The sequence below is a fragment of the Chelonia mydas genome, chromosome 1, assembly GCF_015237465.2.
Source record: "Chelonia mydas isolate rCheMyd1 chromosome 1, rCheMyd1.pri.v2, whole genome shotgun sequence".
In the NCBI taxonomy this organism is placed as follows: Eukaryota; Metazoa; Chordata; order Testudines; family Cheloniidae; genus Chelonia; species Chelonia mydas.
In genome coordinates, this window is record NC_057849.1 from 192,747,293 (window position 1) to 192,761,116 (window position 13,824).

A 13,824-nucleotide genomic window follows, 5' to 3' on the forward strand; every position below is an offset into this window, starting at 1 on the left:
AGAGTAAACAGACTCCACAGCAGAGCCAGACAAGGCTGTTGTACATACAGATCAGAGTTAGATTGCATTTATACCACAACAACAAGAAGTTCCTGCATTTGGCTCATTCATATTTTTTGAGTCGCAGTCATGGGGAAACCCGAGTGAATCATGAACTGTGCTTTCCCTAGGGCTTCTCTGGAATTTTGCATCTCTACTAGAGCTTCTTTTATTCCTTTCCCAGACAGGGGACATTGAGATTATTGCAATTTGGTATTTTGGCAAAACGTGTTATTGTAGCATTTACAAAGTAGACCAAAATGTATCCTTACTTGCTAGACAGAGAACAGCCCTCATTGTCAAAAAGCACAAATGTAGCATCTTCATCCTCAAATGCCTCCACTCTCTCCCTACTGAGGGCCTGATTCAAGGGAAAATACCCATGCAGGACACCATTTAGGCATATGCTTAACTTCAATGGGACTTAAACATGGGCTGAAGCCTATTCCTGTTCAAGCCCTTATTCAGGCCTATTGGGTCTAATATGCTTAGCTTTAAACATGCATGAACTGGAGCCTCAATTTAGAATCCAGGTTAAACCTGCCCTTTCTCCTTAAAAGTTTTCCATGAATTTGGTCAGACAGCCTCATATTAGCCTCTTCCCCTCCTAGCCCATCTAGTCCTTCCCAACAATCTTGTTACAAAAGCCTTGTCATCCACAGCATCTAACATCCCAAATAATGAGACAGAGCAATCACAATAAAGTTAGATTCTCACCTAAACGTGTTTTACTTCCTTGTCTATATCTGAAAGATTCTTTTTTCCCCCTCCTCTAGTACTGAATATTAGAGCTGGTCAAAATATTTTGTTAACCATAAAAGAAAAAGTAAACTCCCACCCCATCAGAGAATGTGGTTTCATCAAAGTTGACGTGCCCTCATGACAAAATGTTGATCTAAACATGTTTTTAAGTTTTCCCATTGGAAAATTTGAATCAATAGTTTGAAACTAAATGAATTTTTGTATCAGCTGTAGCAAATTGCCGGTACGATTATGATGGGTCCTGCGCTTCCTCTTCTTGGGGGCGAGGAGGGGTTTCGGGGCACAGTTTCCTGCCCCTGAACTAGGGTATTTACTGTCCCACTAGTAACCCAGAGAAGGGTAGTGGAGAGGGAAGGACCTGGGCCCGCCCTCTACTCCGGGTCCCAGCCCAGGGGCCCTAGGAATAGTGGTAAACCACTTGAACTAGTGCTTCCTTCCCCTGGGCTACTTCCCTCTCCTGCTCTTCAGCTTGTGGGGCTTCCTGCCCTCTCTCTCTCTGCACAAGCCGGGTTTCTCTTTACCTAGAGTCTAGTATTCTAGCCAGCCACAGCACTTCTCCAAACTGCACTCTGCTCCAACTCCTTTTCCTGGCTGATTGAAGGGGGGGTTAATCAGGTGACTAGCTTCAGGTGCTCTAATTGGCTTCAGGTGCTTTTAATTAATCTATAGAAACCTCTCTCCTCATCCTGGGGCTTACATATCTCTCCTATATCACTCTGTTGCTTTCTGGCCATGCTGTATCACACAGTTTAAAATGTCATTTCATATTAGTTTTTGGGAACAAAAACTGTTTTCCATTTTCAGTTTTTTTATGTTTGGTGTTGTTTCTGCTACTCCCTTTTCTTTTTCATCTCTTGCCTTTCTTTTTCATCTCTTGCCACACACACTTTTACCCCAACTGGAACGGTCTTTGTGTTTTCCAACTTTTTCCAGTTGGAGAACAATAAAAATAATGTAAAAAGTGGGTTTCCACCCACTTTTCTAATTTTGACCAGTGTCTAGTGGAAAGAGAGATGGAGTGAAAAAAAGGAGGTGAAGAACTCTGAAAATCCAAAAAATGGGAAAACATTTTTTTTTCCAGAGTAGAAGCCATGTTAGTCTGTATCCGCAAAGAGAGCAGGAGTCCTTGTAGCACCTTAGAGACTAGCAAATTTATTTGAGCATAAGCTTTCGTGGGCTAAAACCCACTTCATCAGATGCAACATTTTAAGACAATACCAAACAAAAGTTATTTCAACACTTTGTTGTTGTTTCAAAAACAACAAAATGAAAAGAAATTTCATGTTGTGCCTGGAGAAAACTTTCTGCAGACAACCTGGCATTTTTCACCGCTATTGGATTTTCTCCCATTGGAAAAAGTTGGGGGTGTTTCCCAAGCAGCCCTGTGGAATACTACAATTAAATTTGACTTCTGATTGAACACATGGTCAAACAATGTCTATTGTTCACCTCCTAAAAGGTCAATACTGTCAAAGACTGGTATAATAAATATCCAAGTAGATAGTAAGTTATTCCCATCTGACTGGTTATTGCTATGCACAGAGTTTGGTAAAAGCCTGCTTTTCACATTGAATGAGCTAAATCAAACATGCAAAAATCTCTGCTTCCTGATTATTAGAGCTGGTGTTCATTGGAATAAAATTTCCATTAATTCCCTTTCACAGTATTCACAGTCCTCATTTGCTATTCTGATCAAAGAAAAATAATGGTTGGACAAAGAAAATATTGTGACTGTTCATTGAAATGTGTTTACACGAGGTATATTTGCATGCTTATTTTGAAAAGCTCTCTGTGGTTTCAAAGTCACTAATCTGGACTGGGAGGGGAAACTATACCACGTGGCCCCAGTGATCAGGCAGTTTAAACAGTGAACCACAAAGAGTAAATACTTGAATCAGTCAAATAGTTCATGTGAAATCCATAAACTGAAATATGTTTGGAAAAACAAACTCACAAAAATCAAAATCACTCAGATAATTTTGACCAGTTAACAAAAAGTATACAAAAATCAAAAGTTTCTTCTCCAAAAATTTAACACAGAAAGGGGTAAAAAATAATAAAATTAATGTTCAGAGAACAGTTCACACAGCTCTACTATTAGCCATCTTTCAGAATCCAGTTTTTTCAGCACCTGGCATTTAATCATGTAGTTGTGACGGATCTGCTAAGCTCCCATCAATCCCCTACCCAGTGCACATCACTTTTCCTGGGCCATTTCAGTCTTGAACCAGGAAGTGGCTGAGCTCTGTTTGGGAATTGGGACCAGCAGCTGCATTGCAAGCAAGGAGCTGGAGGCAAACGGGAGGCAGGAATAGTATGCAGAGCTGTGAGTGGAACAGACGAGAAGGTGACTGCCAGATGTTACAGCTGGGTGTAGATCTGCATGGGAATTATGGGGGCGCAGCTGCAGGCAGGCAGCATGTCAGTGCAGAGGGGCCCTTACTTTTATAGAGGTTGGACAGGAGAGGGCACCCAGGCACTAGGCCTGAACAGCCCTGACTCTCGATTGGACTGCCCCAAGGACCCAAAGAATTACTATTACTCACTTTGAACAGTTACAGTTCAAGTATCTGTACCTAGGGTATTTGCAACCTGTCCCACCATCCCTAGTAAAATGCCCTTTCCCTTAGCCATGTGTCTGTGTGATTATTGGGCCCCACCACGGCTAGCACCTATGAGTCCTGGCTGCTGAAGCTCCAATGGTGCTTGCTTCCCAGTCATGGTACACTGAGAATGCTAGTGGCACCCTGGATGTTTGGTGGGCTTTATTACTGAGCAGTGGTAATAGTTACATGGTAAACTGTGACACTTTTGAAATTCATAGTCATAACCAAGAGACTACCAGATCATCCTAATTATGGCAACTGTCCATCTCAGAAAATTCTGGTGTCTGCACCAAAGCAGGCACAGGAGAAGGCTATACAATTCGGTCAGTGTGTGTCACACTGCAGCAGCACAAGTGGCTAAGGAGGCCAGTTCTTGAGTGACAGTCCTTGCCCCAGATAATGCAGGTCTAAGGCACATGGCCAGAGAATGAAGCTGGTGCACTACTAGTGCTTGAGGCCTGCTGTGCTTTCCTTTTTGCTCTCTTAACTTTCCCTCCCTCAACCAGCCTCTGACTCCCTGGCACAGCCCTCTAGGGTAGCCTGTTAGCTGCATCTTCTCAGCTTGCAGTATTGACATTGAAAGTTTAAGTCTCCCTTACAAATGTCCTTCAACTTGATCCTAGGTCAGCCCAGAGTATCTGCAAGTTGTCTACTCAAGAGATATTTTGGAATATGTCCTTTGTCCATCCAGTGCAGGCCAAGCCAACAGACTTGTTTTTGAGAAAGGTGATTAGACTTGGCAATTTTGCTTTCTTAAGTACTTCAGTGGCAGGAACTTTGGTTTCCCACTTGAGATTTAAAAATACACCAACAAAGACAGCTGCTTAGCCTTCTCTTGAGCCTGCTGCCAGTGGTCCAAGTCTCGCTACCATACAACGGCATGCTCAGAACATATAGCTTAGTGTTCTTTGTTAGTTTCCTATTATCTTACTGTAACAGGGTTGCACTCACCTCTCGCCAAGCGCATGTGGCTGCACTCTCTACCTGTTTGGGTGGGTCTTCACTGACTCAGCCCTCTGGCCAAGTCATACACAATCTGTCTGTGAGATAAAAGCAACACAAAGCCCTTTTAGGGTACAAGTCCAACAGGGGCCTCTCTCAGTGCTCTCTGTGATGTCTCTCTCAGTTTGTCCCTGCTCCAGAACAGAACAGTGCCCCAGGGCTCCTTCCCTGGAGGCAATGTTTTCACCCTCTCAGGGCCTGACTGGCCCCAGCTCTTCAGCTGGGCCACTCCTGTTCAGTCCCCCCTCTCAAAGTCCAGGCCACTTTCCCAGTGGGGGGGACCCAGGCCCACCCTCTACTCTGGGTCCCAATCCAGGGACCTCATATATATTACAGCCATTTGCAACAACGCTTTAAATAAACCATGTTGCTGCTCTAATTCCCTAGGCCACTTCCCCAAGACTCCAGCACATTCTTCACCCTTACCTCAGGGCCTTGTCCTTGTGAAGTCCCAGCCACCAGCCTGGAACACCATACACTCTCTTCCAGCTCTAACAAAGAACTAAACTCACTCTGGCCCTGCAGCTCTTCTTATACTGACCAGCTGGGCCCTGATTGGCTAATTCCCACACAGCCACTCTAGGCAGCTTGGAGGACCTTTTCTGGGGCAGGGTGTGGCAGGGCCACAAGATCTCCAATAGGGGGCCTTAGGACCTAGTATACCCCATCACACTCACATAGTCTCCATGTCCACTGAAGGTAGGACAAGAAGTAATAGGCTTAATTTGCAGCAAGAAAAATTTAGGTGAGTTAGTAGGACAAACTTTCTAACTAAAAAAGATAGTCAAACTCTGGAATAGTCTTCCAATGAAGGCTGTGGAATCCCCATCATTGGAGGTTTTTAAAAATAGTTTGGACAAACACCTGTCAGGGATGGTCTGGGTTTACTTGGTCCTGCCCCAGTGCAGGGGGCTGAATTTGATGACCTCTTGAGGTCATTTCAGCCCTACATTTCTATTATATGCTTTGGTCAGTTGGCCTTTCTGATGCGAGAATTAAGCTAGTCATCTAGAGATAAATTGTACAGTGTAGTTGATCATAGCAGAACTTGTACACAACTTCTGGTTTGGCATTACCTATTAGAATTTCTGGTGTAGTCAACACACCTTGTGCTATAATCATCTTCTTTAGATTGATGGTTAGTCCAAATTTGTCACAAACAAGCACAAAGTTATTGCAAAGTCACTGATGCTCCTCTTCACTGCACGTGTTGACCACTGCATCATCACTGAAAAGAAGTTCTCTTATCAGTAGGTGTGTGACTTTGCTGGTTGCTCTTAGACAAGCAAAGTTGAGTTTTCCATCTGACTTTTTGTGCTAGATGAGAAAGCATGACAAAGCAGCAAAGAGAAGAATATACGAAAGAGTTTTGGTGCCAAAAGACATCCCTGTTTGACACCACTGCAGATTTCAAAGCTGTCAGATTGATCACCATCACAGTGGACTGTAGCCTTCATGCCATCATGGAAGGATTGAATCAGACTGTGGCAGACTGGGAGACAATCAGTTCTCTCTAGCAATTGGAAAGGGACCTTTCTGCTGACCAGGTCAAAAGCCTTTGGAAGATCTATGAAAGTCATATAGCAAGATTTCCCTTGTTCTTGACACTTTTCTTGCAAAATCCTTAGTGCGAAGACCATGTCAATAATCAATCTACCATCTGGGAAGTTGCACTGACTATCTGGATATACATGTTCAGCAAGAACATGCTGTCTTAAGAATGATCTGTGCGAAAGCCTTGCCAGCAACACGAAGGAGAGAGATTCCTCTGTAGTTGTTGAAATCACTCCAATATCCTCTGCCTTTATACAATGTCATGAAGTTGGCATCCTTTATGTCTTGTGGTATCCCTTCCTTTCTCCAGCAGGCAAGCAAGACATTGTGCAGATGTTTAAGCACGAGCTGACCTCCTTGGTTCGGTATGTTAGCTGGAGTTCCATCTTTTCTTATAGCACTTCCTGGTGCTAGGGAGGTGATTGTCTTTTCAAGCTCATTTATAGGGGGTCCTATATCAAGCTTTTTAATAGTCTGGAGCCTGGGGATCACATTTAGCACTGCTTCAGAAACAGGGATTTCACATGCATAGAATTTGTAATAGGGATACAGCCAGCATAGCGTCAGTTTGCTTCTGTCAATGATGATTTCTCCATTAAGAGATTTGAGCAGGGCAGTCTTCTCGACAGAAGGACATATTTATTTCTTGCTTCCATCGCACAGACTTCTTAGATCTCCATTCTTAGGAGTGGCAGCATTTAGTTTAATATATTTGTCATTTTGATGATTAATACTGCTTTTTTATTTTTTATTTTTTTTCCGTTTTTAACCATTTTAATTTTCACAGGAAAGTAAGCGGGAAGTTAGGGTTAGGGCAGCGCTGACAGTGCGGCTGCAGGAGCTCCCTGCACAGCTCAGGGCCCGAGACATCCAAACACAAGGTACGGGGGAGGCTGCGGTCCTGGCCCAGTGGAACAGAGACCACCCCACTCAGAGACTCAAAGAGGAGGATGAGCCCATGGCTGCGGGGGAAGCCACCCCAATGCTGAACAGCTCCTGCCTGGGGATGGCCCTGAACTCCTGGCCGTGAGCGAGTGAGGCCAGGAGAGCAAAGCTGCAGAGGACTTCCTGCATGGCCATGGGGCCGATGATGGCAGATCCTTGCAGGTAGTAGGTGCAGGAAAGGCTACTCTTGCCTTACTGTAATCAATGGAAAATTTCTTTGTGAGTGTGAGGAGAAATCAATATTTAACAATGACTATTGATTTAAATCGAATCCCACCAAACCTACCCATCCTCAAAGGATGTTTGTATCTTATCTCACTTATCGAGCCAGTACGATTGAGCACACTGTCTTGCTGTTCAATGCAATGCAATCTTGGCCGCTCTGAGGTATCTTGGGAGAGGGGTTCAGATTGTGGCAGAGATATGCTTGGCATTTTGCTTCAATGACTGCAAGTATTTCTTCAGAGCATGCTGCAACCCAGTCTTCATCTTGGCCAGTCTTTTCACCAAACGCTAAGGTTGCAGCTATATAGGTATTCATCCTGAGTGTGCATCAGCATTCAGGGAAGGTGCAGTCGATGACACAGATAGCTTCCCTGAGATTCGTAGTGAATTGGAGGCATCTTTCTTGGTCTTTTGTGTTGTTGACGTTAATGCGTGGACAACAGCTTTGTTTGGTACAACAGGATTTCCATAATAAAAGCCTTATTTTGCAACATACAGGCTCACAGTCGGTGTCACAATCTGCAGTGTGAAAACTGGGAATATGGAACTATCCTGTAGGTGTTTTCTATGGGTGACAAATCCAGTTGGCACCTGTGTCCAGATTTGGAGTGTCTTCACAAGACCTTCCAGCGGTGACCACCATGGAAGTAAGTGTTATTAATGCCCAGTTCTCAGTGGGTGCAGAGCACCAGTAGTCTGTTCCCACTGTCATTCATTTTCCCCTCCACTCATGGTAACCAGTGCACAGTGGCCACATCTCTGAGCCAAAGCTAGCACAGAAGAATCCCAGTAGATAGAGTCACTCGCCTGATATTAGTTTACTGATGGTGCTGTGAAGTTCCTGATAGAACAAGTCCTTCTCTTCAAAAGATGAAAGAGAAAAGATTCAAAGCACATGTACGGCTGATGCTGGCAAAGCCACCTGTGCCAGACATTCTCAGTGATATATGTTCTGATGTTGCAACGGAACTCTTTTGCAGTTATATCAATTGGCAGAATCAGCCACTACTTCTTTTAGAGTGTTAATGTGTTCTTGCACAAAATGTGAAAGTTAAAAGAAGGTGGAAAACAATATTGTCAGTAATATTTAATATCAGTAATAGCCTACCTGACTAGCTGGGAGACAAACATTCGGTTATTAAAAGTGATAGAACAGAATTGCCCAATTAATCTCAACAGCTTGTTATGTACAATGAGCTAGTGCCAAAATAAGATCGCGGTTTTATGGCTATATTGCTCTGTTCATAGGTGTCTGGGGAAATTAGTCAGTTTTCTAGCTTACTAGATAGATTGACAAAAAAACCCTAGAGCATTTGAACTCAGGAAATCATTTGGATCTTTGTGAAGATGAGGTGATCTGTCCAGTGCTTGTTCATACAGTACACAGCAAAGAGCAGATCACTCTCCTCGCTGATAAAGTTTAACTTCAAGGCCAGATTTTCAGTGACAGCATCCATTTTTGTGGATGCAGTTTTGTGCTCACAAACGCTCAAGCTCATCATGAATTCTGGATGCAAGTAATAGTTAGACATAACATGTCACTGAAAAGTAAAATATGCTGGTGTAAAGGTGCACCCCCAAAAGAAAAGAACTGGGTTGCATGCTAAGCTGGAAGTCTGGCCCACTGTCCTGTAAGTGCCGGCAAAGACTCCACAACAAATTCATTCCTGGCCCCAAAGAGTTTACAAGACAACACCAAAAAATACCAGAGTGAGGAGTGGTGTGGCTAGCTGGAACACTTCACAGAACAGGTTTGTTCTTCAGGTTTGAAGGCTCTTGGCAGAAATGAACTGGGAGGCTTTTCCAAGCATAACAGGCAAGATGAGAGCAGGGATAAAGTTAGGAGTGGGTGAAAGAGAGAAGTTTAGGCTGAGTAGAAAAAATATGAAAAGAGGGAGAGGGTTCTACCATTCACAGGTAATGAGTGCTATAGTTACAGTTTGATTACAGCTTGCATTCTCTCTGAGAAGAAGAAAACGTGTGCCCAGATGTGGTTCCATCATTTTAGAAAGCCATTTTTTCTATGAAATTATGGTGTAATATCTTGGGAAACATGAGACCTGGGTTCTGTCTCCATCTCTATCACTGACTTGCAGTGAGACCTTGAGCAAATCACTTAACTGCTCTCTGCTTGATTTGCCTGCCTCACAACTGTGCTGGTGACTCGTAGAGGCTGCGGGCAAATCCCAGGCAGGAGCAACCCCCACCGACCATAGCCGAGGAAGGCATTGCTGCTGGAGGTGTAATGGATGTTAACACCGCCCTGCAAGAAGTGCTGAAGACTGCACTCATCCACGATGGCTTAGCTCGTGGTATTCGTGAAGCTGCCAAAGCCTTGGACAAACGCCAAGCCCACCTTTGTGTTCTTGCTTCAAACTGCGACCAACCCATGTTCGTAAAGTTGGTTGAAGCCCTTTGTGCAGAACACCAGATCAACTTGATAAAAGTTGATGACAACAAGAAACTGGGTGAGTGGGTAGGTCTCTGCAAAATCAACAGAGAAGGAAAACCCCTCAAAGTAGTGGGCTGCAGTTGTGTGGTTGTCAGAGACTATGGCAAGGAATCTCAGGCCAAAGATATCATCGAAGAATACTTCAAGTGCAAGAAATGAATGAAAAATAAATTTTGTGAAGCCTGAAAAAAAAACAACCCTGTGCTGTGTGGCTCCTTAACACCATTAATAATGAGCTCAGTATAATCATATGCAAAGCACAGCACTTTAATAGCTCTTAGGAGTAATGTTGAAATTATAAAGGTGCTATAGCTATGCAAAGCTATGCAAAGTTCTCTCTCACACACACACACACACACACTCCAGGTGCTTAAGATTCTTTTGCAAAAGTTTCATTTCCCAAACTCCCTCAATCAGTGTAAGCAAAGTCCAGTTGTTGACATTTTATTGCCCATTTAAAAACAGTATTTCCAGTATTGGAACAACAGCAGCAAGTTACTGGAATGATTGCTTTGAAAGAGTAATAAAATCCGAAGCAAAGTGAACTTTGGATTGTACACTCAGTTGAGTGATTGAATTTGATAGTTTTGTTTGTTCATTTATTTGGCCTAGCTGCCATACTGTTTTGTATTTGCATAACCATCGATGCTACTATTGCTCCTACAAGTGTCTAATCCTGCTGTATAAATTGGCCAGGTCTGCAGAAGAAGCTGTCACCATAGGTTCCCATGGCAAGCAGCACACTGAGAAACCGTAGGCAACCCCACAGTGTATTGATCATTAAAAGATTATGCTGTGGTTGTACCTAAATGCCACAACAGGGCTGGGCCCCACTGTGCTAGGTATTGTACAAATGTAAGTGACAGTGCTTCGGGGCGGGCACTGATTCCAGAATAGGAATTTGAGTGCTTTTGGCTGCTTGGTTTTATATTTCATTTTTTCAGAAGATGGAAAAGAGACCAGGGGAAAGGAATGAGGAATAGGTGTGTGTGTGTATAGATAGGAGTTGCTGCTGGAAAGAAAAACAAGAGCAGCCCAAGCACAGTCTTAAGCCAGTCTGTGGAGCATTAGTAGAGTGGAGTTAAACCAATGGAGATTTTTCCACCTCTCTGTGTTGTGTGATTTTTGTACCCTCCACAGTTCTTGGCAGGAGGTTTGCTTAGGTAAAAGTTCAGGGAAACTCAATCTTTTTGGCAGTAAAGTATGAGAAAAAGCCCTTGACAATTCAGACTTGGGCAGTGTCAAGGAAGGTGAAGGCTGAGTGCGCACGGAATCCAGCTCTGCTGTCACACTAGTTTTACACCCATGCATCTCTGAGTTTAGGAGCTCTACTCCTGATTTACACTACTGTGAGTGGGAGGAAAGTTGGGTCTTATATAGAAGAAATTAGCCTTGGGAACACATTGCTCCAACAGGCTGGCCTCATTAACACATTGAACTTATACAGCACTTAACAAACACTAGGCAAATTTCCCCTCACCAGTCCCTCTGAAGCAGGTAAATAGCCTAATCCCCCATTCTACACAGAGGAGAAACATGACTTGTCCAAAGGTCAGAAGCAAAACTGAGATTGCCTAAATAAACTGCCTACATAATCCAATAGGCCATAGTGCCTCAGGTACATTTCACTTAGTGAGTGGACAAAGTCATCCCTGCAATGACTTCAGTGGGAAGTCCTTCAGTAGGAAGGAATTTAGCCCACCATCTCAGTTTCTTCACCTCTAAAATGCAGGCACTGATGTTAGGAGCATCTGTGCCAATGTCAGCTTTCTCTAACTCTTTTCATTTAAATGTAAGCAATAGGGCTGAAAATTTGTCATAATACTTTCAGATTCCCCACCTAGGAAAACAAAAATAATTGCTTAAGCACAGTCACTGAGGAGGCATTTCGGGCCTGGAAAGTCCATGGGCACAGGGCCAGAGCACTGGTAGAAGTCACCTGGAGTAAGGCCAACAGCACTAGATCAGCCAAAAGGTATGGCTGGAGGGTTACAGGATGCTCTCCAGGAGCCGTTGTGCCTGAGAGGTGTTGCGAGACAACAGGAGTTGAGCCTTGGGACCCCCAGTTTCTGACCCCATCTGTGGCAGTTCGACGTGCGGCCAGTGGATGACCGTGCCGGGCCTCGTTATGCCTTACTCCGTAATGAAAGATTATTCTCAGTGCTGTTCTCCCCTTCAAGTGAACTTCCTGTGTTCAATTAAGTTGCCTTCACATTCTTTCCAGCCCTGCTCCAGGGAAGAAAGATTTCTTGTTCCTTCCAGGAGAGGATGAACATGTTTGGTGCTGTCAAAGGTCCCCTCACTGCCTTTCCCGATGAATAACTTCTGTTGTCCGGTCATTGAGTCAGCATGGCTTTGGGGATGTTTCCTAGCTCTCAGGCCCAAACACTTCACGGGCCCACCCAATCCTACCTTTAGGGAACACTTGTTCTATACCAGAGATATGAGCTGGCTCTGCATGCATTTGCATGTCTTGTTGTTGTAATTATAGGGATTAAGGTTCCTAGACATTTGCAGAGGAGATGCATTTAGGGCCTAATCCTGCACCACTGTGGTTAATGGCAGAACTTTCATTGAGGTCAGTCATGCAGGCTTGGGCCCTTAGACTGTGTTACTTATACACAAATAACCCACACATCTCCAGTTTGGTCAGCCTGGTTGTCCATTACTTTCATCTCCTTTATGCGACCAGCACAAAAGGGCATCAAAAGGTAGCAGTTCTTCCCCATCCATGGCATAAAAGGTTTCCCCAAAGGCCATCAAGTTGGCAGAAGGCTGTTTCTGAGCCTGACCCACCTCACACCTTCTGGCACAGAGGGCGTTCCAGAGGCAAGGCCAGACTGCTGCTGCATTCTAGCTTTTCTCAGTTTCCCACAGGAGGCTAGGGCAACCTGTGCATGGAGTTAGAGCAGCCTGGCAATGTCTAATGTGCATTGGCAAGTCCCTGTACAGCCCCAGAACACAGGAGGCAGAAAGCCCACCTTTGCCCCTCCACCTCCAAATGCAGTAGTGGGAGAATTGAGTACCGAGGCCAGTGCTTTTAGGACAATTTCCCACCCCTACCCACCATCGCTCCCCATTCATTTCACTTAGACCGATTTTTCAAGCCCAGCTTTACGCCATTTTGTGTCCTGAAAAACTAAACGCTTTGTATGGAGCCAGTGGGGGGGAGGGGCAAATGGAGAGGTGCGACGTGAAAAGCCAGGGACTTGGGCAAAACACTGTAGAGAACTGTCAGGGGTTCGATTGCCTCCCACATGACTCTGCTGACAGAGTGCGCTCCACAAGGGTTCTGCACCCATGAGGAGCCAGCGCTGCACTGCAAACAGGATTCCTGCAAACAGGAAACAGCGCTGCACTGCAAACAGGATGTAGGCTCCCTTAGCGGGGAGGGATAGCTCAGTGATTTGAGCATTGGCCTGCTAAACCCAGGGTAGTGAGTTCAATCCTTGAGGGGGCCATTTAGGGTTCAGGGCAAAAATTGGGGATTGGTCCTGCTTCAAGCAGGGGGTTGGGCTAGATGGCCTCCTGAGGTCTCTTCCAACCCTGATAGTCTATGATTGGGGAGGGATAGCTCAGGGGTTTGAGCATTGGCCTGCTAAACCGAGGGTTGTGAGTTCAGTCCTTGAGGGGGCCATTTAGGGATCTGGGGCAAAAATTGGGGAATGGTCCTGCTTTGAGCTGAGGTCCCTTCCAACCCTGATATTCTATGATTCCCTCAACTCTTCTTGTCTTTGGCCCACATGCACTCAGAGTGTGCCAAGGCAAACAGGCATTGGGTTCAAGCCAAATGCAGACTTCTTACCTGACTCATCTATCTTTTGATCTGCAGCCAGTACTCCACCTCACTGATTAAAGTTGCTGGGTCTCTGAATCACACCAGATTCTCTCTCTTCCACCTCCACATGCCACAAAAGGAGTAATTGGTGATTCTCAGGCACCCTGGATTACATTGAATGCCAGGTTTTTAATCAAATGGCATGTCTTCTTACAGGGGAATGTGAACAGATGTCTCCAAAAATACTTCAGAGCCCTCAGGTTTCTGATCAGTACATAGTGAGGTACTGAAGGGACACAAGGTACATTAAAGAAGATTGAATTAAAGAAATCTCCGCCACAGCCACCAAGTATATTGTCAACACATTACCAGTAGGCAATCCATGACCAGAGCACATTGTTGGTGACAGGAACTAATTGTAAGGACTGCAGTGACAGACGGCTCTTAGACTCCTAACTCCC

General features: G+C 44.6%; 1 protein-coding gene and 1 long non-coding RNA gene across 2 annotated transcripts; one reads left to right on the forward strand and one right to left on the reverse strand.

Annotated features, from left to right (window-relative positions):
• Nucleotides 1-2,674: 2,674 nt before the first annotated feature.
• On the reverse strand, nt 2,675-4,915 carry LOC122464149. Its single transcript, XR_006288069.1, has 2 exons — nt 4,836-4,915; nt 2,675-4,447 (listed from the first exon to the last, which is right to left on the reverse strand). It is a non-coding gene; the product is annotated as an uncharacterized LOC122464149 (long non-coding RNA).
• Nucleotides 4,916-9,284: 4,369 nt separating this feature from the next.
• Nucleotides 9,285-9,779, forward strand: LOC102938913 (40S ribosomal protein S12). Its single transcript, XM_007061606.3, has one exon. It carries the CDS (start codon nt 9,379-9,381, stop codon nt 9,742-9,744), a length of 366 nt encoding a protein of 121 aa, XP_007061668.1. The 5' UTR covers nt 9,285-9,378; the 3' UTR covers nt 9,745-9,779.
• Nucleotides 9,780-13,824: the final 4,045 nt, after the last annotated feature.

What these genes read in the sequence shown, in the direction of transcription:
- LOC102938913 (XM_007061606.3), top strand. Translation starts at nt 9,379, where the DNA reads ATGGATGTTAACACCGCCCTGCAAGAAGTGCTGAAGACTGCACTCATC.